Consider the following 26,220-nt stretch of genomic DNA (forward strand, 5'->3'; position numbering starts at 1 on the left):
TCTGCTCACTTCCCCTAGATATGTTTAATTTAGTTTGGGTTAGACTGGGTATATTATCTAACTTGTGGTTTTAGATTATTATTATTATTATAATTAGCGTTTTGTTTTTTCTTTTCTCCCAGCAGTTCCAGTCACTGCTTATTTACTCGTTTCTAAATTCAATTATCATTTGGTTTATTTTGACTCCATGTCTGTCATGTTTGTCTTTGTGCCAGTAATGAGCCTGTGGGCCCTATTCCTAATTTTCAACTCCACTGAAGTTTCTTGAAAAAGTATTTCCTGGGGTGTAATTCCCCAGATGACGTTGTCGGTCCTCTTCATACTCTTCCAACCCCGAGTCAGTCTGTCTGACTTTAATTTCAACAACATCACTGCATAGAAAAGTGGTAAATAAATGAAACTGTTTTTGTGGCGTTATTTTTTTGACAATTTTATTCCAGTGAGGCATTTTGTGACCTTGCTCTAGGAAAATTGCCATATTAGATAAAGTTTTCTTACTTTAATGTATATCACATGTACAATAGAATGAATAAAAATGTACTTTTTGAAGTAAACTTGAACTGCTACATTTAGCTGTCCCTGCTCATTAAGCTTACAGTGATTCCCATGGATTGATTTATTTGTGGCAGCTGCCATAATCTCAACACTGACTGTCACTTATTAATTTTATTTTTAGCATTTAAAATTTTACAGAAAGTTTGCCTATCCAGCGGGTAGTTTGGGCTGGGCTGACTGACTCCCAGTTGCTACTCAAGCAGCTGAAGGTCCTTGTCCTTAGACAATCCCTCGTTTTCTGCATTCTTGCTTCAACTTTGATATTCTTTAAATTGATATGATGCACATTATTTAAAGATTACCACAATAAAAGCGGGAACTTTCCACCTTTGCATTTGAATTATATTGATGCAGGCATTTAAAAAATCAGAAATCTGTGCTCCAGTGATTGCGTTTTTCTGTAGGCTGACATGGAAGTTGGCATTGGCCTGGTTCCCTCATCAAAAGTCTATGGAATTTTTTCACTGGATTGCACACTGAGTCCGTTTTTTCCGTCAAATAGTCGCACGTCTATAAATAAATACCTGTATCAATCATGTTCACACACTTAGTTCAAAACTTTAATCCATCGTTAAAATTTTCGGAACAGGTTTGATTTTCTGCCTTTTTCACATCGGACACAAGCCTTTAGGGACGTTTGACCGAGAATAAATGAAGAAAATGTGGCGGTGGGATACAGCCATGACAAGACAGTGGAATAGGGTGCACAGAATCATTTTATAACTCAGATAGCTCACTTTCAACAGGTCAGATAGTAATATTCAGGTGAATGATGATGAAGAGGAGGAGGATGTGGGCCGCACACAGACAGAGAGACATAGAGGGAGAACAGCTCTGCCCCTTCATGCAGCTGGTGTCAAATGCAAGACAGAGAGGGAGTGGTGACAGCCAAATTGGTAACTTCAGTGGACAGAGGCAAAAGAGGAAATGTGTCTTTTCATTTTGCCATGTATTGCAAATACATATTCACAACAAATAGAGCAATAAAATGCGTTGGAATCAGTGTGCACGATTTCTCTGCATAACGTTTTTTTTCCGGATGATGGATTACAAAATGCTTCAGAAAAAAAATGGATTCAGTGTGCAAAGGTCTTTACACATTTTGTTCAGCAAAATAATCTTCACAAATGAACACCGCTTTTTTGATTTTTGAAGCCTAAATGCTCACCAGAGGTAAAAAGCTAATGTAAGGATATAAACAAACTATACCAGGTTCAGATGACTTAACATCCCTACCACCACGAGGCTGTAAAGCCATGTTTAGCATGAGGACGTTCTGTAGCCTCATTTAACCACTTGTTAGCAACCACCTTTTTAAAGACTCATAAAAGCTTCAAAATTCATGAGTCGGGTATTTACTGATGTATTTTATGTCATAGAACAAAATGTGAAAGTCTCTTTAGCTTGTGTTACCCACAGACCTTAATTCTGGCATCCAACTAAAAACCCATTCATCTAACCCACTGACTTTGAGACAATGGAACTAGGAGCTGGAATGCTAACTAATTTCCAGGTTTTGTATTGAAAGAAATAGTTATAGCATGTAACTTTACTTAAAACAAAAAAAAAAGAATGTTTTAACAATTCTGTTTGGGCACAGATTAAAGCATGTTAAATACAAAGTTTCAGAGGTGCATATTTCTGAAATTTGGATAGAGCCAGGCTAGCTGTTTCCCCCAGCCTCTGATCTTCAGAAACAGAGCAAATTAGCATATTTTCCAAAATATTGACAAATTCCTTTACTCAGTTTCTTGCCCAGAGCAGAATTAAAACACATGGAGCACAAATTATTTACTGTCCCAAACTGTTAACATTGACACAAGCTTGATCGACAAATGAAACCCAAGTATATCTCTGAGTTCATCAGGGCTTACACCTAGCAGTGCTAAATAAATCAGACCTAATCCTCGAACTTCATGACTCCTTCGAAGCCGTTGAAGGTGAAGGGTTCAAGAACGGGGCTGCAGGTCTCTTTGGCGAGGCAGGCCATCCTGTTGTTGTCACAGCTGTCCTCGCTGCCCGGCTTAATGTACACTGCATCAGCAGAGTGGATGGATGGATCCTCATCAAAGTAGTTGTGGGGCCGCAGCAGGACCCCTCCCCCGTTGCCCACAGTTACTGTGTTGGGGATGTCCTCGGCGTGGGGTATGTGGAGGAACCCAGCGGTCACCCAGGCAACCAGGTCCTGCAGCCACATTTAGATACACATTGTGCAAATTCCTTCTGCTAAGATATCTAAGCTCAAGTTTACATAGGCCTATGTGTTTGTATCATGTTATTATTTTTACATGCATATATAAATTTCAACACACCTTGTCTTCGATGCTTTCGTTGTCGTCAATGTACTTGCTAAAGTCGACAGCTGGAGTCCACATGTTGTTTTGATTGTACAGACTGCTGCTGGTCTGCTCTAAATCCTTATGCTTGGTGATGGCAACCTTATACCTGGAAACAGAATAGAATAGAATAGAATAGAATAGAATAGAATAGACCTTATTGTCATTATACAGGGTACAATGAAATTATGGGTGCTCAGCCCACGCAGTGCAAAAGAAGATAATAAAAAAAAACATATGATATAAAACACCTACTGGTATAAAAAAAAAAAAACAATAAATAAAACAGACACATTTGTGCAATTTAGCAATAAATATAAATATAAGTGCATGATTGCTGTTCAGCACAGTTGAGGTAGATATTAGAGTTCGGGGGGGTCAGTGTTTGACCTGTAGCGCCGCCTGGAGGGCATCAGTTCAAACAGGTGATGGGCTGGATGTGTAGGGTCTGTTGTTGTGGATGTGATCCTGTTGTGACAGTAGGATTTGGATATGTCATCCAGTGTGGGCAGAGGGCAACCAATGATTTTTTTGTGCTGAGTTGATCACTCTTTGGAGGGTTTTTCTGTCAGCTGCCTTGGAGCCAGCATACCACACACAAAGACAGTATGTGAGGATGCTCTCCACGGAGGAGCAGTAGAAGGCTAGCAGCAGCCTTTTCTCCAAGTTGTTTTTTTTTTTTGAGAACTCTCAAGAAGTACAGCCGCTGCTGTGCCTTTTTCACCATAGTTGTGATGTTGGTGGTCCAGGAGAGATCAGCTGAGATGTGGGTGCCCAGGAACTTGAAGGAGGTGACAGTCTCCACACTCTCTCCTCCAGTGAAGAGAGGGGCGGGGTCATCTCTGTTTTTCCTAAAGTCTATGATAAGTTCTTTTGTTTTTTTGATGTTCAGAGAGAGGTTGTTCTCTGAACACCAGGTAGACAGCCTTTCCACTTCGTCCCTATAGGCAGACTTGTCTCCATTGGAGATGAGCCCAATGATGACAGACAGAAGAAATGCAGATAGAGCGGGCCTAGGATGGCCAGCAGAACCAACGCTGTGATCTTACACTGCATTGTGACTCATAGAGGATTTCAACCCTATCACCAGACAAGAACATTGCTACTTAACAATTGTACAAATCCCCAGATTATGTTCAGTGACAACATTTTTATGTCTAATGCCAACATTTCTAATTGCTTTCTTCAACATCTGTGCCTGGCAGCAGCATAGTTAGGGAAAGCTCTGGATTACAATTAATAAAGAGGCTAACTTTATACAATGGGACATGAATGTCAGTTTCCTGCATGAAAGCCTGATGTGCTACACACCCATTCACCACCCTGACCTCCACACCCATAACTTCTGCATTGCTACATGAAGAGCACAGCCCTCTCCTACATATGCAGGTTCACAACATGCATACACGCAGCTTGTTACACACACGGACATGCAGATAGGTTGTGGTTGGGTGAAATAATTCATCATTAATGAGGAAAATGGTTACATTCTGTAAAAATGTGAATCTAGCAGAGATCAGATCAGAGCAGTGCTGCTATCGGATTTTCCATTAAGAGAGACACTGTGCATGTTTACACACAAGGAGCAGCATAATGTAACGGGTGGATTTTGGACCCAAAAGCAACACCAGGGACAAGCACAACAGCTTATACTGACCTTTAATAAGCCACTTCAATAATACAAGGATTGCAGACTAGTAAAGCAATATATTATAATATTATTACTAAAAATAATGTTATTGTAGCTACTGTCTTTACTATCTGCCCTGCTGTTCTCTATGTTTCTGTGTCTTGCTGTCTCTCTCTGTCTCAGTTTCTCTCTCTGTCTCTGTCTCAATCATTTTGTCATATGGGTTACTGGAAATTTATTATATCGATATGTTCTGTACACACAACATCTATTGCATATCTGTCCGTACTGGAAGAGGGATCCCTCCTCAGTTGCTCTTCCTGAGGTTTCTACCATTTTTTCCGCTGTTGAAGGGTTTTTTTGGGGGAGTTTTTCCTTATCCACTGTGAGGGCTTTATACAGTAAATAAAATGGAACTGAAAATTGAAGAGTATCGATACCGAACCGATAAGGATATGCCCAGATGCCAATTCCTAGTCGTGTGTTAGTCACCTGCCAGAGACCCATTCTGATCCAGGAAAAACCCTGCAAAGTCAATTGTTCTGAAAAAAAAATGTTCACACAAAAACAGGACTTCCCTGTTCACAGAGTTTCCATTTCAATTCAATTGTTGAACTTTATAAAATCTAACCCAGAGTTCAAATTGAGCCTACTGGAGGTCATATTCTTTGTCCTATGAGTGTCTGTAAAACACATCTTGTCTAACACAACTTTTAATCATCAAGGCAAACAAACTGTAATCATTCACTTTTGAGAATCTGACTTTATTTGAATTTACGGCTGTTGAGTCTCACCTGGCCCAGGACATGGACTTCTCCTCTGGCTCGCTCTCTGGGAGGTGGTCCCCAGCGAAGCTGAACACCTGCAACCTGTACGAGCGCTGGTGACCCCAGCGGTTGGTCTTATTGCTGGCGATGTGGAGGTAGCGAGCGGTCTTTCTGCCGTAATGCAGAGCTGCTTCCTGTGGAGGTGTCACAGTAGACATTACACCCACACAGTCAACATTCAAGTGATACTTTGTTGGCTGTAACACTGGTGGATTAAGAAATTGGTAATTTTAATAAACCACAAACATCATGGTTTGCCAGAAATAGGTCATAAAATGGCTATTTGACAAGTTGTACATTTACAACACAATCAGTAGCAGTGCTGCCAAGTCTCACGCATTGACCGTGAGATTCATACTTTTACGCGCTCTCACACCACACGTCCATTTCCTCACAGAGTGAAAAATAAATTTTCAACTGATAGTGTTGTGTCGTAAAAAGAGGACACTGACAGATGAAACACAGCACCACAGCATAACATCAGCACTGAACAGATATTCGACCGACATTCACTCCAGACACTGTGTCATCTTCTTACTCAGTTTTATGCAATTTTGGCAGGAGGAGGACAATTAATTCACCTTCCAGCCCACCATTAAACTGCTGGGGGTTTACTTATCCCCTGATAATCAAAGTATTACTCTTTGAAAATAGCACAAAACCAGTGTTTTCCCCAGGGGTGGGCTGTCAGGGCCATCAGGGCCTTCTCTGCTGGCACCGTCAAAATCAAACTCAGAATTTGTTTTTAATAACTGAATTGAAATGTGCCTGAAATGTGTCTGTATTCAATTACTTGTTCAGTGTGCTTCTCATCCAGAAAACAAATATGGTTATTTTCTTGTAGGGCTGAACACAGATTTTCTATGTAATTTAAACACATCACAAATCCTCAGACCTGCGTTCTTCGTATTGCTAGGCCAAAGCCCAAAGCTGCAAACTGATTACAACTTTGAGTAACTGTATTATTAGCCAATCAGATTTTGATGTGGGAACAGAACACCCCAGGGGCTCTGCAATGTATCACTTTGGTATTGTCATCAACTTTGAGCTTGACCTAGTGGGCTGTGAGCAAATTATCTTACATGCTGAAAGAAAACGCAATGGCGGCTGCATTCACAGCAACTGCTGATCTTGTTGTCAACCTACTTCAAATGCCTTTTTCAATGCAACCATTTGGAGACAAGAAGGAAATAATCACTAGGGGAAGACCTACATCTAAACTGGATGGGCTTACCAAGGCAAGCAAAGGTTTTATGTGGCATTTCACCCAGAGCAACGACAACTGCTATGAGTGGCTAACAGCTAGCACAGAGCAGAACAAGATATTTTGCTGGCCATGTTTACTTTTCAATACTATTGAGGGTATGTGGAATAGCACTGGTTTAAGTAGCCTCAACAGCTTCACCAAGGCAGCCATCAAACATCAGGCCTCGGAGCATCACCTCATGGCGGTGGTACATTTGAAAACATTTGGTTAGACCAGGGTGGACTTACAGTTTGATGAGTAAGTGGAGACAGGGGACAAGCCTGCACAAAGAGAGAGTTAAAAAAAAACGTGACATACTAAAGCGCCTTATTGATTGTGTTATCTTTTTGGGACAGCTAGAATTATCTTTCAGGGGACACGATGAGGGGAAATAGTCACTGAATTGAGTAATTACTTGAAATTACTGACTTTGCTATCAGACTGTGATGCTGACTTGTGACGCCACCTTGTCACCGCCACAGTTTTTACCGGGACACCAGGGAAATTTCAAAATGACCTCATGAATGCTGTTGCTGAGGTGCTTAATCAAAAAAGAGATGGACCACACCAAGTTCATGGCAGTTATGGTCGATGAGACCACCGACTTCAATAATACTGCTTAGCTGTCATATGTCCTCAGGTACGTAACCGAAATGAGTGCGAGATTTTTAAAGTTAAAGGATGTTACAGATAAAAAAACGAGCCCCTGATCTGGCTGCTTTAACGCTTGAAATACCTTATTTTCAAACACGGAAGTAAATAGTGTTTAGTCATAGTCAACTTCCGTGTTTTTGTGCGTGACTTCTGGTCAGCCGCTTTCCCTCATGCTTTTCCTTACAGGAGCTAACGGTGCAAGCTAATTTTTTTCAATTTTCAATTGTTTATGTTAGTCAATCAGTTAGTTAGTTAGTTAGTGTGTGTATTTTATATAGATAACTGTGCCCACGTTTCCGTTATCCAGTAATTGCCGGTAAAAATAATTCCCTCTAAACGCAAATAAATCGCACATCAATCAAAAACTATGAACCAAAAAAGCACAATCTATCCCGAGTGAGACAAAGTGCTTGATCCCCGTCTCCAGTGTACCAGCAGAGAACCTGCAGAACCGAATCAGCGAATAAACACACCGGGCTACACAGTCTCTCTACCTGAGCAGCTGAAGCTGCGGCTCACACCCTCGACACACAGACACACAGACGGTGCTTCTGCATGCCAGCCACACGTGTGCACAACTGTGAGAAATAAATATGTGAGGTGTACGCTGCTTTTCTATCTTTTTTTCCCTTTTCTTTCTTTCTTTCTTTCTTTCTTTCTTTCTTTCTTCCTGTCAGCGACATACACTCCTAGGACAGGTTGTTTTTATTGACTGAGTTGATTATTAAGCCATAGTGATGCACGGATCGGCTCTGATAGCACCTGAATCAGCATGTACGCATCAACCATCCAGCCGTAGACTCACAAGTCAGTCTTTAGACGCTTTGCTTAACTTAAGACTGATGACTTTCTCCCTGATTTTGTGTTTAGATGGGCGGATACAATTTCAGAGTTTAAAAAAACTCCCTACATTGCAGAACCAATAGTAAATCTGCAGAGCGGTCCTTCGGTGGCTCACTGAACTCTTGTGCTTGTAAACATAGTCCGACTAGAAACACGTGTAGCGGTACAAAATGGCTCAGTCGCACTTGCTGAAAACGCCGTCAAAGTTAGTGGATGTTTGTCGCGTTTGCGGCGACGCATTCTCGCCAACTAAAAGAAACAAACATAATCTTTTACAAGGCCATGACTCATCCGTCCGGCCGGACTATAGAGGGAATCGCCTTGTTGTTTACAAATACTTCCGGGTAGAAAACCAGCAGAGCTTTTAGCTATATATAGCCTATATATCACATTTTTCACATCACTGTATCACCGTTTAGACTAATCCGATGTTTGTAAATAAACACCATGATTGAACAAACATTACTCTTTCTGTGTGCACGTTTAGCTGGGCTAACCGTTAGCTGTTAGCCCTGTTAGCCGTTAGCAGTGTCTGTAATAGGTAATAACTCATTAAACGGTCCGTGAAAAAAATATCTTTTCCAGCGGATATCTTAGTTACAACATGATTGAGCTAGCAAAGCAGTTTTGTGTTGCTATGTGTGGTATTTATTCAGTTATGGGAAGTCACGATGTCTAGAAAGCATCAGCTAAGAGCAGCAGCAAAGCTAACATCAGGACGTCATCTGTTAAAAGCCTCCCGTTGTCGGATACGACATGAAACTACTCCAGTTAGCTCAATCATGTTGTAACTAAGATATCCGCTGGAGAAAATATTTTCTTCATGGATGAGCACATGTTTGATAAAACGGAGTTAAATCTCTCAGCATCCATTTTCAAGCTCTCTGTGTGTTTGTTTCCTTGCGGACGAGAAAAGGGGGAGCGCACATTTCCAAGAAGGCGTGTCCCTTTCAAAAATGCAAGAGGTGTTGCTTTGTTGCCGGCCGTTTTCACCGGTGTGTTAAACACACTTTAGAAAGGAGTGTCCCCAGACTATCAGAAGGCGGAGGTCTCTGATTGTCTGGTGGCGAGACTATCCAGCCGGTACAACATGATTGAGCTAGCAAAGCAGTTTTGTGTTGCTATGTGTGGTATTTATTCAGTTTTGGGAAATCAAGATGTCTAGAAAGCATCAGTGGCTGCCGCTGACAGGGACAGCTAACGTTAACAGCAGCAGCAAAGCTAGCATCAGGATCGTCATCTGTTAAAAGCCTCCCGTTGTCAGATACGACTGAAACTGAAACTACTCCAGTTAGCTCAATCATGTTGTAACTAAGACATCCGCTGGAAAAAATATGTTTTTCACAGACCATTTGTTGAGTTATTGAGTTATTACAGACACCGCTAATGGCTAACGGCTAACAGCTAACGGTTAGCCCAGCTAATCTACGATAACCATTGTGTTTATAGACTTTACAAACATCAGATTAGTCTAAATGGTGATAGTGACGTGAGAAATGTGATATACATATATATATATATATATATAGCTAAACTCAACAAGGTAAACAACAAGGTGATTCCCATTTACACAGTGGTCAAGAGTGCTGGACTGGAAGTGTCGCACAAAAAATGGAAGCTGGCTGCGTTCTGTTTTGCCTCCGTGTTTCCGTAAAAAAAATAAGGTGGATAGCCCTTTTTAAACAGGAATTGTGCAAATTTGCAGGAAAGCCCAATCAGTCTTCGTTCAGCATTGGCAGTATAAAACAAAATGGGGGAGTGCAGCAAAATGCCGCCTACCTACTTTTGTTTATACAGAATGTGCCTTTTTCGGGGCAATGGGGGGCATGAGCAAGTAACAAAACATGTAGCTCAGCGTGTGACGTAAACAGTGACGTGGGAGGGAAGCCGCGGCTTGTCAGTCCTTCGGCAATTCTCTCATAAGTCGGCCCGTCCTTCACCATCATCTGACGGTTAATGGCCTCTTCGTATGCGAGGGAAAGGAGGGCGCACAATGCTTTGTCTCCCCAGTTGTTCATCTTTACAGCGTCTGTCAGGTTTGCGTTTCCCTCTTGCTACTAGCTGCTCGCTAATTCCTGCTATCAGCTGTTTCCTGTTTATCCACCACCAGTGGCTCGCATGTGCAGTGTCATCAACAGCTCCTCCCACAAGTCTTTAACAGCCCCTCCCGTTGCAGAAGGCCACCTCGTTCTTTTTAAACCAAAGAGGTTCCGCCAATATGACTAACCTAAGAGGCGGAAAATTGGGCACCTCGGATCAACTCGCCAACCCGGCTCTGTGTGTCTAAACGCTTGCAGCTTGCCAGCAAAACGGCCCAACATTCGCCGAAAATCTGGCAGTGTAAAAGGGGCTATTGATTGCAAAACAAAGTTAGTAGCTCAGTGCTATGATGGAGGTGCCATAATGGCATCAGGACTGAATGGAGTACAGGCTCGTGTTAAAGAATCAGCCCCCAGGCTCTTTTGTTATGCACACACATCAAACCTGATGTCCCAGGGAACATCAAAAATTTAAGACTGCAAATTTTTTGTCTGCATTTTTTACACGTTCTCCCAAACGCACCAAATTACTGATTTTGCAACAGAGGGCTGCCTGCGAGTCTCTCAGGTGAGGTGGAGCTTGGTTGCTGGTTGAGCTGATCCAGCACACCTGGACCACATTGATGATTTTTACCGCGACACGGTACACTGTGCATCAGGACACTTATCACAGTTGGGAAGCTTTGACTTTTGTTTTTTTTCTTTTTGCCAGCATTAGCATTTTTGACTTTGCTGATGTGCTCTTTGTTTTTGTGTCATGCTTTGTCCATGTATGTGTGTTGACTTGTCTTTTCACAAAGTCAAGCTTTTGCTGGACCCCTTTTGTTGTTATTAGCTTTTTAGCTTGTTGGCTAACTAGCAGTGGTTGACACAGCGGTAGGGGCTGTAAAACATACAATAATCTCTGCTTTGATGTCACAATGTGTTCACATTGGTCTAGTTTACATCCAAAAACTGCTGCTCTACCATGCTGGCTAGTCTGCTCTGTGCTGGACGTTTTTCTTTGCTGGTGCAGTCTCAAAGTCCCCTATCAATATGTGTTACCTGTGACGTACTAAATATAGCTTGCTCGTTGTACCCACAGATGTATAAAGAGAACTGGATACAGTGTTGGAGGTAGGGCCCTGTTTATTCATATGAAAGTTGCTCAGTGGCGCATGAAGCCAAAAAGTTGGATTTCGTGGGTTTAAAATTCCCCGGATCTTTTGCATCGTTGAGCCCATACAGCAGGCAAACTAGAGACTTCCAACTGCTGAGGGGCTAACTTCCAGTTTAGCCTTCCACTAATTTGGATAAATAATTGAGGATCAAATCCTGATAGTGAAACAAGTCATTTTGTGGGGGTTGTGATGCTCAAAAAATGTGTCCACTGATTTACAGACTTCACAATGTAATTCTATTGGGAAAAGTCTTTTTGGTTCAAATTACATTATGTGACAAACCTGGAAGTTGTAAATCCACGGTTTGACCATTATCAACAATTCGCGCTTAAGCCCAGCACTGTTGCTGGGGGTTTAAGCGTACATTTCAATTTCAGATTTTAGGGAATGTCACAGACAACACAGCCTGCGGCAGTGGTATAGGAAAACACCTCTGAAGTGACAAACTACAAGTCAGTAAAGTCAAGGTCAGACATTTTAGGAGACATAATAAACATGAAAAAACCCCACATTTTTCAGTGGAGGGCGACTGTAATAATATTATAATATCTTTGGTTGACAGTGGAGCTGGCAGGCTGATGCCCAACAGGGGAACAGAAGGGTGTAGTAAACAAACTTGGGCTGTAGCTAGCAAGCCATGAACAGTCAGTGTGACTAAAGGATCTAAAATGGTATGGAAAACATTTGCAGGTACGTTTACATGCTGTTTAATGTGGTGCAGCTGACTGGTTCATTATGTGTCCAGCCTGCCAACTGCCAGCAAAACAAGCTGTAAACACAACACTTACATCATTGTTTAAAAATGTTATGATGAGTGTTTTAAGGAAGAATAAAAACACGCACATCATGTAGGTGACGTGCCACCTCTGTGGTGTGCTTATAATTATTCTCCCTCAAAATGTTGAGTGTGTTAGCAAACATTTGCCTATTTACACTTCCAGCAGTTACAGAGCAACACAAGCACTTAATTGGAGTTTTGTTTGTGTCCACCTGATGAATGTTAGTCCAGTATTGTAAGTCCAACTAAAGACTTTTTCCATGAACACTCACCCTGGTTTGGTCTATCTGGATCTGTAACTGTGAAATTCTCAACTATGTTCACCAGCTAGTCTCTTATTGGTGCTAAGCAGATAGTGTCGGAGAGTTTGAGACAACCTGATCTCACAGAAATACATGAAATGACCACGACCTCTTAACACCGCATTCCATGGTGGCAGCACGTAATGAAATTACATAAAGATTACGTGCCGGTACCATGGAAACAATGCCAATGTAAAGTCAATTAGGATCCATTGTTGTGGTGGACACACGGATTCCCTGGTTCAACAACGTCACGTCAACCTCATTTTCCTCAATGATATCTTTAACATTCCTGTATACACACAAAAACACGGAAGTGTCCTTGATAACTCAACAATATGACAGGTTAATGTCAAAGCCATTGTGCATTGACATTGTGCTGTGGGCGGACGTGGCGCGTTCGACTACTGTTTTGTACTGTTCTGCCACAACCAAATCCAAACGCCACTATCTCTATTAAGAAAAGATTATTTGTGTGTGTGTGTGTGTGTGTGTGTGTGTGTGTGCATCAAATCTTGCCAGAACCAGTGGCCGCTCCCCTTTGCAGACGGCTCCTACTGAGGAAACACTGGAGTTAAGAACTAAACTATGATAAATGACATAAAATATTAAGGTGTAGGCCTAACATAAAATAAATTTGTTATTAAATAAATTAAAACATATAGCCTACAGTAGACAAAAGTAGAGCATACTAAAAGTAAATACAATACCAGGCTAAATAGTATCTAAACAATAATAAATTGTATCAAATGTATCTATTAGGCTACCATTCCTCTCTGTAAATAGATTTTAAAATTTCAATATAATTTTAATATTATTTTTGCTTATTTAATTATTATTATTATTGGTTTACTTTTTAGTAGTATTGTATTGTCTGAGGATGACTCATTTTAGTAACTATCTACAGTAAAAAAGAAAAAAACAAGCAAAGAAACAAATAAGAATCAATTTATACACGGGGCCTTCAAAGTGCTCTCTGAAACTACACCTGGCATGGCTTGTGTCCAAAAAATGAAAACTTTGTTGTAGAGCTAAACCAAATGCATCATTGGAAAGGTCTCAACCTGGAGAGTAACATATGTCAGTATGAAGATTCTACATGGCTCCTGCTTTCAGCCATTCACCTTTGAACCTTGACCTCAGTGCATGTTTGAAGGCTTATAACTCAGCAAGGAAAGTGGGTACAGACATGGGACCAACTGTTACAGAGAGCTCTTGACTCAACTATCATGTGAGTGTAGTCAACAACGGGGTGCTGTCAGATATGGGTAAAATATGGATAAAATTAATTTTCACCCATTTAGAAATTAGATATTTAAAATCTGATTACACAAGTGTGTTTACCATCCCCTTAAAGTCCACAGTGTACTCTCAATTCAGTATTTACAACTTCCAAATCCAGGAAAAACACATATTTTTTAAAAACTACAATTCCCTAGGACCGCGCCATGCAGCTTGATACATATCAGCAACATAGCTGTAGTTCTTCTGATTTGCAAAGTAGGGCTCTAAATAGGGTTGTGAAAAGATATATCTACCCAATATATCTAATATCTAGTAAAGCCAAACTAGTAATGACACTGCACCTAGATGAACTATGTTGAGAAAAAGCAAGGATGTTGGCTGATTTTAGATATTTTAGCTAGTACTCTAGAAACTGCATTTTTGGGACGGTATTTTTTTTGCAGCTTGTTGTAAAATAGAGTCGTTAAAAGATATATCTACTGAATATATCAAATGTCTAGTAAAGCCAAACTAGTAATGACACTGCACCGAGATGAACTATGTTAAGAAAAAGTAAGGATGTTGGTTAATTTCAGATATTTTAGCTAGTACTGTAGAAACTGCGTTTTTGGGAAGGTAGATCTTCCAATTGTAGAGTTGTCAAATAGAGTCATAAAAAAGTAAATCTACTGAATATATCAAATATCTAGTACAGCTGAACTAACTAAACTGTTATTATTATTATTATTATTATTATTATTATTGTTGATGGGAAATTGTGACAGAGGAATATATTTGCTGTTTTAATATCAAGAACACTTTTGTGTTTTTGTGTGTATACAGGACGTTATTGAATCAGGGAATCCGTGTGTCCACCACGACAAAGGATCCTAACTGACTTTACATGGGCACTGTTTCCGTGGTACTGGCACGTAATTTCAACCCATTACGTGCTGCCACCACGGAATGCGGTGTTAACCCTTATGCCTTGTTAAAAAAAAGTTACTTTCACCTTGTTAACTACAAGATTTGTAGTTTGACCTTTAAACTGGAATAAATTTAAGACAGATCAATATTTTTCCAAACTTTTTCCCCCAATTTCTTCATTAAGGGGTTCTTAATTGATTTATATCATGATTTAATGAATTACATTAATAATTAACCCTTCAGATGCCAGTTTTGATCATATACCACTAACGGCTTTTTTGAAAAATACACTATAAGTCAATATTCAAAAAAATTTTTTTGACTTTTTTTTATTATCAGTGTCACTGGCTTACCCATCATGATAATACGTGAGAAGATTGATTTTGGTGTAATATTACTTTTTTGTATAATGTCAGTTTGTCCAAAAAAAGTTACCTTCGCCTTGTTAACTACAAGATTTGTAGTTTGACCTTTAAACTTGAATACATTTATGAATGATGAATATTTCACCAAACTTTTTTCCCAGTTTCTTCATGAAGGGGTTCTTGATTGATTTATATCATGATTTAATAAATCACACTAATAATTAACCCTTTAAATGCCATTTTTGATCATATACCACAAACTACTTTTTTGAAAAATACACTATAAGTTAATATTCAAAAATATTTTTTAACTTGGTTTATTATCAGTATCACTTACCCATCATGATAATATCTGAGAAGATTGATTTTGGTGCATTATTACTTTTTGCATAATGTGAGATTGAACAAAAAAGTTACCTTCGCCTTGTTAACTACAAGATTTGTACCATAGGCCCAACAGACCTATCAGAATCTGTCGGGCCGGCCACACCCCCCGCCATTGGATGGTCTCTGGAGGAGGGAAGAGGCAATCGAAATCAGGAAGCGGGCAAGCGGCACCATCAGCCGGGATGAGGGGGCGTACACCTTCTCGCACACCTGGGATTCCCTCCTCCAGAGACCATAAAATGATGGGGGTGTGGCTGGCCCGACACTTGGATGACACTTCTGAGGGAGACTGGAGTCACAGTCAAAACTGTCAAGCAGGTAAAAGAAACATCTTTTACACTTTTTGGTCTGAAGATAAAAAAATACTGAACAAATAACGTGTATAATCATCATTATTAATATTTATCTCACATGTTTGTTGGCCAAAATTGGCCCTCAGTTACAATCAGGGAATTCCTTTTCACATGCCATCGATCAGTTGATGGGTGGGTATAAAAAGCAGCGATCACAGTGCGTAAAGATGCACAATGGCTTATTTGGCACTGTTAGAGGATGTGGTGGATGGGAGACTCTGGAGGGAGCGGATATTCAGGAACCAGCAAGACCTACTGACCAAAGATGAGTGGCTTATGAACCGGTTCCGACTGCTGCATGCAGTGCTGCTGGATCTCTGCACTGTGTTGGGCCTGGCGTTACCAAGAAGCATCCACAGGAACCAAGCTGTGCCGGTGCTGTGCTACACAATGTGGCACAGCTGAAAAACTTGCCACTACTGCTTGACACGGATGCTGGCCCCCGACCCCGACCTCTATCCCCAGGCATTCGAGTCAAATGCTGCTGCTGCTGCTGCGCCAGCATCTGGATGTGATGCATTGTTTATGAAAACAAGGCATATTTTAAGAAATCATCTGAGTCAAGACAATCAGATTGTTTGTCAAACAGCTAAGGCAACTGTGTCCCTCATTTAGAGTGTTTATTTCAGACAGTCACTGAAACTGTCAGCTCCAACCATCCCTCGGTTTTCTGTCTAAATAAATCACTGCAAATAGCTGTAACACCTTAATATCAGACTACTTCTTGACCTCTGAAACAGTCTGAGGTGGCAGCATTAACAGCAGCTGCCACTCCGCTGCATTGTCAGCCTTAGTAATGTCCTTATTGAGTCACCAAACAATATTGTCTTTCTGTTATCAACCTCCCCAACAAGAACTTCAACTTCACATTGTGTGAAGTTTCGTTTTTTATCTTTTAATGCTACGTTTGCGGTGCTCTCCTCTGTTCTCTTTCTTGTTAATGATAATAAATTCAGGGCGTTTCGCTGGCCATTTATAGGCGTCTATGGGTGGGGCAAGACGCTTGCTCACCTGCGCCACATTTCGAGTTGATTGTGATTTATAAAGGGAAACAGGCGTGGGACATGCGTGCGCACTGTGTTATAAATCAGGATATTTTTGTGCATAAGCACTTTCTGTGCTTTGTTCATACTTCACCTTTAGTCACCTTTCCTGCACACAGTTTTATAAATGAGGCCCCAGATCTCCCTGCTCATTTGCCGGCAAACAGCCCTTGGCTGACAAAGTTTGTGTCATCCCGGGGCTTTTTCGTCAGCTCAAGGGCTGTTGCTCCAACCACAAATTGTATCTCCTCATTTTTGTACACAATGCGTCCCACAGACACAAAGAGTAAAGGAGGGGATCGAGAAAGAGATCATCCCCCACTCTCTCTCTCTCTCTCTCTCTCTCTCTCTCTCAAACTCCAATCGAACAGTAACACTAAGCAGTGCTGATCAAATATAAACCAAGATTCTGTAACTGTGTTACCTATTTCTTGCCTAAAATGTTTTCAGAAACACATGCAGTGCACAAATCAATATTGTTTGTTCCCATCCAACCGCCATATTGCTTTCTGTGTCAAAACTATGAATGTATAAATGAATTTGGATACAGTGCTGAATGAAGATGGGACCACATTCATTCCTATGAAAGTTGCTCAGTCTGCCATGAAGCAAAAAAAAAGCTATATTTCTGCGATAGTTAATTACTGGAATGATTAACGCTGCTTCTGCAACATTGAGCAGGCACACTTTAATAATTCACCACCAGCTACTTCTGATTTAGCGCTCCACTAAATTGAATTGGGATAAAAAGATTTAATCATGCGGCTATCCTGGACTTACCAAATATTATCAGATCGAATGGAATAAATCCTGATAGCGGAATGAGTCATTTCCCTGGGGTTGTGGTGCTAAAAAAAAAAAATGTATCCACTGATTTACAGCTGTCTCTTTTACAATGTCAGTCTGAGGGAAAAAGTCTTTTAGGGCCCTTTGGCATCATGTTACAAGTAGGAAGTTGTAAATCCACTGTTTGGCCACTGTGAAGATGGGTTTCAAAGCCTGGTGCACTTCCTGGAGGCCTGGTCAAAACAGACAAGCTCGCTTTCTGTCACCCATCAACGGGAACATTAATTGGTCCTGTGTGTCGCAATGCATTCTGGTGGTTGTAGGTTTTCTCGGCGGCTGTGGCTCACAGATAGAGCAGGTCTTCCACTAATTGGAGGAACAGCGGTTTGATCCCCAGCTCTTCCACTCTGCATGTCAAAGTATCCTTGAGCAAGATACTGAACCCCAAATTGCTCCCAATGGCTGTTCCATGAGTGTGTGAGTGTGTTAAAAACTGAGTAGCAGGTGACACCTTGTATGGTAGCCTAGGCCACCAGTGTATGAATGTGTGTCTGAATGGGTGAATGTGACTTGTAGTGTAAAAAGCGCTTTGAGTGGTTGGATGACTAGAAAGGCGCTATACAAGTGCAGGTCCATTTACCATTTGCCATTTACCTCTTGAGCAAAAGCAAATGCCACAGTCCTTTTCCTTTGTTTTCTCTGATCATGTAGCACCACTATCAAAAGTATTTGCGTAGTATTTTCCCACTACATAGATAGCCCAGTTTTATGAAAAGACTTTATGAAAAGAAAATCTTTCCACCAGTGAAATACTACTTTAATTACAAATGTGTTAATTGGGGAACATGTTGACACCTGTAACAAATGGGTTTCATTGATACAAACTCAACAGTATATTTTACAGCATTATTATTATGTTATTCATTGGGAAAATATAATGAATGTGCAAATATAAGTGAATCAAAGTATAATAAAATTTAACTTGTGGCGTGAGTGAGTATGAGGTTTCTACTGGCTACAATAAACTCATAAATTACACGTTGCAGTAGCTTGTTACTTTTACAATCCCTGGACAATAGAACATGCATTCAGCAGTAATTGTGTTTTTTAGTGGTCAGTCAATAATTATTTGGCTTACTGCAAAGGTGCTTTATATGAAGGAGGATTAGGGCCATGTTAAAGAAAAAAAAATCTTAGATTCTCCTTCATAACCTTGTAATAAACAACTTTGTTGTAGAAATAATTCATGTTAATGGCAATAATAAATTGGGGGAAAAAAAACATTGTGAGACATTCAGGTGCAGAGAGAACTTCATGCTGTCTCCACATGGTCAAAAGTCTCAATGTTGTTCATGACCTTTGTTTCACACTTTACTGTTAAATGTTGTGAAACCATGTTGTGACAGTTTTACGGAAGTGAAAGCAGACTTGCCTGTTCTGTTTTGAGCTGCTTCTCCACCAGCTGAGGAATCATGGCATAACGGTCAATGTTCCATGGCAGTGACACATTGACATATTCCATGTCTTTCGTCTGGAAAAAGTTATTCACTCCTGAGGAGGAAATGAAGCAAAACTGTTACTGTAATAATACTTGATTTCTCTTGTAGTTTCAAGCCAAAACAGGCTGTTCTGTTGCTCTTGTAGATCCATGTTAGGTGTTTTTTTTAATTTATTTTTAGGGACCTCGGCCGAAGGACCACCAAGGCACACTAAAATGGCCGCTGCGGCCTGTAGGAATGACGTAGAAAGATCAAACCAAAACTGCCGTGTTCGTCTCATCGAGACCTACAAATCACGTGCTCGCACCTCTGACCTAAACCCAACAGGAAGTGAGCTATTTCCCTTTCAATGTAAGATTTCACCTCAAAAATGTTCTTTTTAAAAATTCCTTAAAAAATCAACTCCTCCTACACCGTTTATTATATCGGCTTCAAACTCACACACATGACAGATCAACTCGTCCTAATCAGATATTCTGTATAACTTTGTCATTACTCGAATGGTTTGGATTTTATGGCGTCTTCCAGGCGATGTCTTACAAAACCTCCTGACTGGCTTGTTCGTCTTATCAAGACCTACAAATCACGTGCTGTTACCACTGACCTAAATCCAACAGGAAGTGAGCTATTTGCCCTTTCAAAGTAAGATGTCATTTTTCACAAATTCTCTCTCTCAAAAAATATTTCCTCCTACACCATTTATCCTATTGGTTTCAAACTCACACACATGACAGACCAAGCCCTGCTAAACAACTTTGTCATTACTCGAACACTTTGGATTTTATGCCGTGTTTAAGGTGACATGTCACAAAACCTCTTGACAATTTTCGTGCCACATAGACACAGTAAAATGGCTGCTGCAGCCCGTACGAATGCTGTAGAAAGATCAAACCAAAACTGGCTTCTTCATTTCCTTGAGACCGACAAATCACTCATTTACACCACTGACCTAAATCCAACAAGAAATGAGCTAGTGCCTCTGAAAGTTACATGAGCAAATGTCTCAGCTGTGAGTTAGACATTGTAAACTTGCGACTAAGATCGGATAAAATACACATACACATAAAAGCTAATTATGTCTGCGTTCATAATGAGTTTATGTATCTGGTGATGTCTTCAGATTGACAGATCTGACCCACAGTTTGGGAACTGGAAGCACTAGTTCGAGAAATTTTCAACCCATTTTAAAGTGCTTGCCCTCACACCCTATCTCTCAGTCAACTTCAGGCTGTCATTAATTAGCATAACAATGGCTTCACTCTGACAGACACAGGCCTGTGTGTGTGTGTGTGTGTGTGTGTGTGTGTGTGTGTGTGTGTGTGTGTGTGGTCACACACACCTGACAGGATAACATTGACCAAACTGATCAGCTCATGTGTCTCATTCCTACATTTTCCTAAATAAATGCCTGATAGCAAAAACATGTAAATGCAAAATTTCCAGGTCAAACTCTTTTGCCTCATTTAGAATCTGAATCAAATCTGTAGCTAAAACTGTGCTGCAGCAGTACACGATCAAATACATGTAGTCCTGCTCAGTTTCTCCACTGAATTTAACTAGCGTCTGCCTGCTGTTACATCAGGAAAGTATACACATCTTTGAGGAAATGTTACACTCCAAAATGACAAGCTCCTTTGTTTAATCACCACTTTAGTCTTTGTAAAAATGGTTTTCTTTTATTATTTACTCTTCTTTATAATTCATGTTTTGTCCATGTTAATATTTGTAATCCTGTTAAAATGTATATTATGCATTTATATATTTATATACTTACATCACAATGTGTTACACAACAAAGCAGGAGTACTGTCACCACAGACCTTTGTTTTTTATAGTATATGGGGAACACTTCATTTCTTAACAGTATGACAGACACCATGTTGCTGTTAACATTATATAATTACTTAATCATGACCGTGTATTTCATTTCAATGTGGATGTTTTGGACAAGACATTTGGTTTCCATAGCTGACATATCACAGGTACATTTTAGTTAATACATCGGTTGAAAATTAAATACATATTGTAATGTACTGTAATATAAAGTCCCTCTATTGCCAGAAATGACCTTGCGTTCTCTTGACATTGCTTGTTTTATCGACACTATCTATGTGAGCTGGAGGCCGACAGCGAGAGCCAGAGGTCCCGTTCATTGCTGCTTGCAGCTTTAATTTTTTATGAATTTTGAGCTGCAGTGATTGATATTTTTGTGTCTAACATGGACCAAATCATTATGTGTAATGTTAAACTTCACAGAGAGCTTTAGACCTGCATGGGAAATCAAATGGATATACTCTGCTGTCTTGTAGGAAATTGCCAGTACTTAAGGTACTTGTTTTGGTCAAGAAGGGATCTCTGGGGAGTAAAAATCCATTTGACCAGTTTCTCATCAGTTGTTGGCTACCAATGCCCAAATTAATTTTGTAAACAGTCTCCCCTTGGTTAAATTAATTGACCTATTGTCACTAACTGTAAGACATTACCATATTCATATTTATATTCCACAATACTGTATGTGTGCATTGTTGTAAAGTTACCATACTGATAGTTGATTAACCCATGACAAAGTCCCAAAGGAAAACTTTGCTGTTAAGCTGCTAGTTAAGCTGTTGACCTGCAACACATTCTTAAAGCTAATTTATAATTCCATTACGCATGAAAATAGATATGTCACTTTCAAGCCTTATAAATGTCACTGCTCTTTTACTTTTATGCATCCTTTATGATGGCATAGATACAGACGATACAGGATTAGGGGCGGCTGTGGCTCAGAGGTAGAGCGGGTCGTCCACCAATCGAAAGATCAGTGGTTCGATCCTGGGCTCCTCCAGGCTGCACGTCAAAGTATCCTTGAGCAAGATACTGAACCCCAAATTTCTCCCAATGGCTGTTCCATCGGTGTGTGAGTGTGTTAAAACTGAGTAGCAGGTGGCACCTTGTATGGTAGCCTCGGCCACCAGTGTATGAATGTGTGTGTGAATGGGTGAATGTGACTCGTAGTGTAAAAAGCGCTTTCAGTGGTCACTAGATGACTAGAAAGGCGCTATACAAATGCAGGTCCATTTTCAATAGATCAGTGGATCCCAACTGGTGGGTCCTGGTCCAAAATGGGCCGCAGGTCCATTCTGAATGAACTATAAGTGACTCACAAACGTGTCGTTTGTTTATTTTATATAAAATATACTTTATTTTGAAGTACAGTGAATTTCCGGCACAGAGCTTTTATTTTGAAGTGCCACTTCCTGTTGTAGGTTGAGTGACTAGTGGACAGCTACTTGACACAAACAGCAAACTAGCTCAATGATATGGCCAAACTTAGTATGACGCCTAATATATGAAACTTAGATTTCATGTCGCAACTCAAACGGGAACAAAAGATAATATTGCTCTCCCCATTTACTGCCATTCATATTTTTTCCGATCTAAGGTCCCATGAGCTCTACCGGAGGGGGTGTGACTTCGGCACTCTATTACCTTTGTTAAATGTTGCTGTCGTCCCTGGTTTTATATGAGAAGAGGAAAAGATCGATAGACGCTAGGCTAATTTATACAATGTAAAATGCCATAGACTTGTGCTAATAACGTTAGCATGTTGTATTGGTGGGGGAAATGTGTCCAGATAAAGACAAGTGTTTGTCTGTTAGTTCTGCAATTTATAATGAAGCCAGTTTGTGTACTTGTGTTTGGAATTGGCTCTATTAAGCCATATTTAATGTGTGTTTTCAATCAACTAAACTTTACAGCACTTAACAGAGTCCTCCACCGCCTACTAGTGTTTTGGAGGTGTAACTGCAGAGTGACACAGACACCACCACAGAAGTAAAAAATAACGTGCAGATTTTTTTTCCCATGACTAATTGATTAGTTGAAGATTATGTACCACTTTAGTCGACCAAGATTTTCTTTGGTTGACTACAGCCCTAGATATTTCTAGTAATATTTAAATCAGTATAAATACTCAGTAGGCTACATTATGTCTGTGTATAGTATTGTGAATAAGTTTCACCTTAAACATAATGTTACAGAAAGTGTTTTTCTATAGGGGGCTAACTCAAATAGCTCCAATTCAAAGAGTGCTGGAGAGCCTAGTGATAAAGTAAAATACTTCCAACAGCTATCGTGAAATACAAGGCCAGTTCATTAAATCCTACAGGCTATGACATTTTGTAAACGCTCTGTATTCTGGTACATATTTACATACAAAACAAGATATAGGCTACTTCATTCTAGTTCCTGGGCTTCACCTGCAATTATTGAGTCACTGTGAAGTAAGGCAAGCACAGCATTTGCATAATTTGGTTGCTCTTTGGAGAATTTATTCACGTATTAACGCCTGGCAGAGCATTTTCCCCCAAAAAAGCTCCTCGTTTGCAAGGAGAAAAACACTTAATGTAAACAGATGGCATAAATACAGGAAAAAGCAGAATGTGCCAACCATGAGACCACAAAAATAGAGAGGATTTGAAAAATATAAGTTTAACAGACATTTCCAGCATGCCTCTAAAGAATGAAAACAATTAAATAAGTATTGCAACAGTATTGCTTTTATGTTAAATACTTTTTATTTGTTTTAGTTTTTGGTTTGTGCCTTGGGTAGCAGAGTACCAGGAAGGAGGGAAGGAACCCAGGCTGTAGGCTTGGCCCACACCAGGGACCCACAGTCCCCTGTGGCCCACATACCTCTGGGTACTGGATGCCTAAGCGAGGCAGAAGAGGAAGCCCATCATTTCTGGACAGCCTGATACCCCCAACCCCCAAGGAACACTGCACATAGCATCGCAGGGGGACATGGGACATTAGCATGTCTAATGCAGTCAGCACAGAGACGAGGACAGCCATGCAAGACTCATACGGGCCTGACGGGTTCATCACTCTGACACTGGTGGATCAGAGAAGGAGGGGGAGGCACAAACATGGAGGAAACAGCAGATTCTTGAAGTCATAGGGCTTATACGCTGTGCAGCACCAGAAACAGTATGTGATAATGATAAGGAAAGAAAAAAATGGCAAAATTTGTTATAAATCGGGAGAATTGCGGGAGAATTGTGACTTTGGGACAAACCAGGAAAGAGCAATGAAAATCAGCAAGGTTGGCAAGTATGATAAAAGGTGTATTTTCAGAATGAAGTGCTTTACTCTGGACATGGGCTTTATGTAAAGTTATGGTAAGAGTGTGCAGTATTTTTTATTTTACAAACTTGAAACTGATTTTAGTTAAATTACCATTTTTACACCATTCAGGCACATGCTGATGGGTGTGTAATGTATGTGTGTGCGTGTATGTGTGTGCGTGTGTGTGTGTGTGTGGGGGGGGGGGGGGGGGGGGGGGGGCATTCAGGATAGGGCATCAGTCCCACAGTGTCACAGTGGCGTTAAGTCAAAAGATTAAGGGGGTTTGGGGGCCTTAAATTCATCACCATATTCTGTCAATATCACTAATGTTTTTTCATAACTAAACAGATTTGACTGCCTTTTTACTTTGACTATGACTTTTTTCCACATTACCCTGCACAGATAAACAGGTTGAAGTGTCACTCACCCATCACATCAAGGTCCACCTTGAAGTTGATAAAGTGGGTGTGGATGTTGCCCAGCACCTTCTCCGCTACCTGGTGTCCGTATTTCAGACTACCATCTACCAGGTAAGTAGCGGAGATGTAGCCGGTGGCGTGCACCTTGGCCTCCACTGAGCCGCTCTGATAGAAGATGAAATCCCACATGTAGTCATAGTTCCCTATAGCCGTGATCGTTCTGAACACCAGGGCGCTGTTTACCATCCCGCCGTAACTATTGTGGAAAAAGTCAGAGAAATGCCTTCGCAGGGGTTGACCCATGTTGTGCTCAAAGATGCATATTGAATTCCTAAATCTGATCGGGGCTGGAACATCGATGTAGCGGTATGTGTCCACATAGGTGGCTTCGTGGGGGCAATCCACGCCACGGACCAGTTCGTGTGCGAAGCGCCCTATCCCGATGCTGGAGTCCAGAAACTTGGTCATCATCATCCCCGGGGTCATTGATCCGTACACCGACATGGCCTCCTGCACGCTCAGCTCGTAGAGTATCCTCTCACCTTTAAAACGTACATCAAACGCCCTCATGCCTGTTAGAGAGCTGAGCCCGAAGGCGAAGCTCCAGTCCAGGTACAGGACATGGTTGTCGCTGATACTGTAGCGCTTCCCCTCTGCGTAAAACAGCTGTGGGCCGATCTGCAGAGGCTTCTGCTTGGGTTTCAATGAACCATAGTCTGGCAGCTCCTTGTAAACTATTTTCTTAATAGTTCCCGCGTCATATTTCTGTTTAAGTTCTTCTACGGTGTCGAAGTATTGGCCATTATAAACCAGTCGCTCCACTTTCCAATCAGACGCGTTTAAGCTCTCGTGGTTTACCAGTACCTCAAAGCCCACCGGGTTGATGTACATGCCGCTCACATCCCTGTAGAAAGCTATCCAGGTCTTTCTGTCCCCGGATTGGACTCCACGGGGCATCTGCTCGAACGCGTTCACAGTCTTGTCCTTATCCACGTCGAAGCTCTCTTTCATGAGCCTCCCCAACTTAGAGAAGACTCCATCCAGAAATTTGAAAAGCAAATGGTATTCCCCAATAGTGACCGTGCGCGCGGTGATAGGAAGCTCCGTCTTGTACCTCTCCGTGGTGACATCTCTGTGGTATGTCGGGTTGGGAAGAGGCCCCACTACATACTCCTTAATGTAGCCTCGGGCGCCGTGGAAGACCACCACCGTCGCCTCTCTCACTGGTTTGATGCCTTTCTCATCCAAGTAAGCCAGCGCGTCCGCCTTCTTGGGCAAAGAGAGATCTATTAAAAACAAGAAATTTTCAGATGGCTTGGTGATCTGACTGGTGGATATGTCCAAGTCTTTCTGCTTGAGCATGTACTGCTGGACCTGCAGGTACTCATCCCGGGTGAGGTCAGCGAACACGAGGCTGCGCTTGTCGTGCTTGCCCCTCAGCGGGTGGACACGCTGAGCGGAGCATTTGGGTGCCCTGGTGGAGTGGATGCCGATCAGGACAATGTTGAGAATGATGGAGACGAGGACAAAGAGGATGAGCGCCCATTTCACTAGAGAGTTCATCCTGCGCTCTACCATTACGCACGGGCTTGGAGAAAAGGAGAAGATCAATGAGCGATGCTATGTGCAAGCGGTCATATGAGCATGGAAAGGCGCGCCCCTCAACTCCCACGTCTCTCTGCATGGATCCCACAACCCCCCGCCCATCCCCTTCCTCTCAGAATGAAGTTAAGGA

The 26,220-nt window shown here is 41.2% G+C and overlaps 1 protein-coding gene across 1 annotated transcript; it reads right to left on the reverse strand.

Moving 5' to 3' along the window:
- Positions 1–1,253: 1,253 nt before the first annotated feature.
- Positions 1,254–26,124, reverse strand: aoc2 (amine oxidase copper containing 2). Its single transcript, XM_033645519.2, has 5 exons — positions 24,494–26,124; positions 18,888–19,006; positions 5,316–5,482; positions 2,868–3,000; positions 1,254–2,740 (listed from the first exon to the last, which is right to left on the reverse strand). Exons 1-5 carry the CDS (start codon positions 26,061–26,063, stop codon positions 2,456–2,458), a joined length of 2,274 nt encoding a protein of 757 aa, XP_033501410.1. The 5' UTR covers positions 26,064–26,124; the 3' UTR covers positions 1,254–2,455.
- Between the last annotated feature and the right edge of the window lie 96 nt (positions 26,125–26,220).

This window comes from Epinephelus lanceolatus, chromosome 18 (assembly GCF_041903045.1).
Source record: "Epinephelus lanceolatus isolate andai-2023 chromosome 18, ASM4190304v1, whole genome shotgun sequence".
NCBI lineage: Eukaryota > Metazoa > Chordata > Actinopteri > Perciformes > Serranidae > Epinephelus > Epinephelus lanceolatus.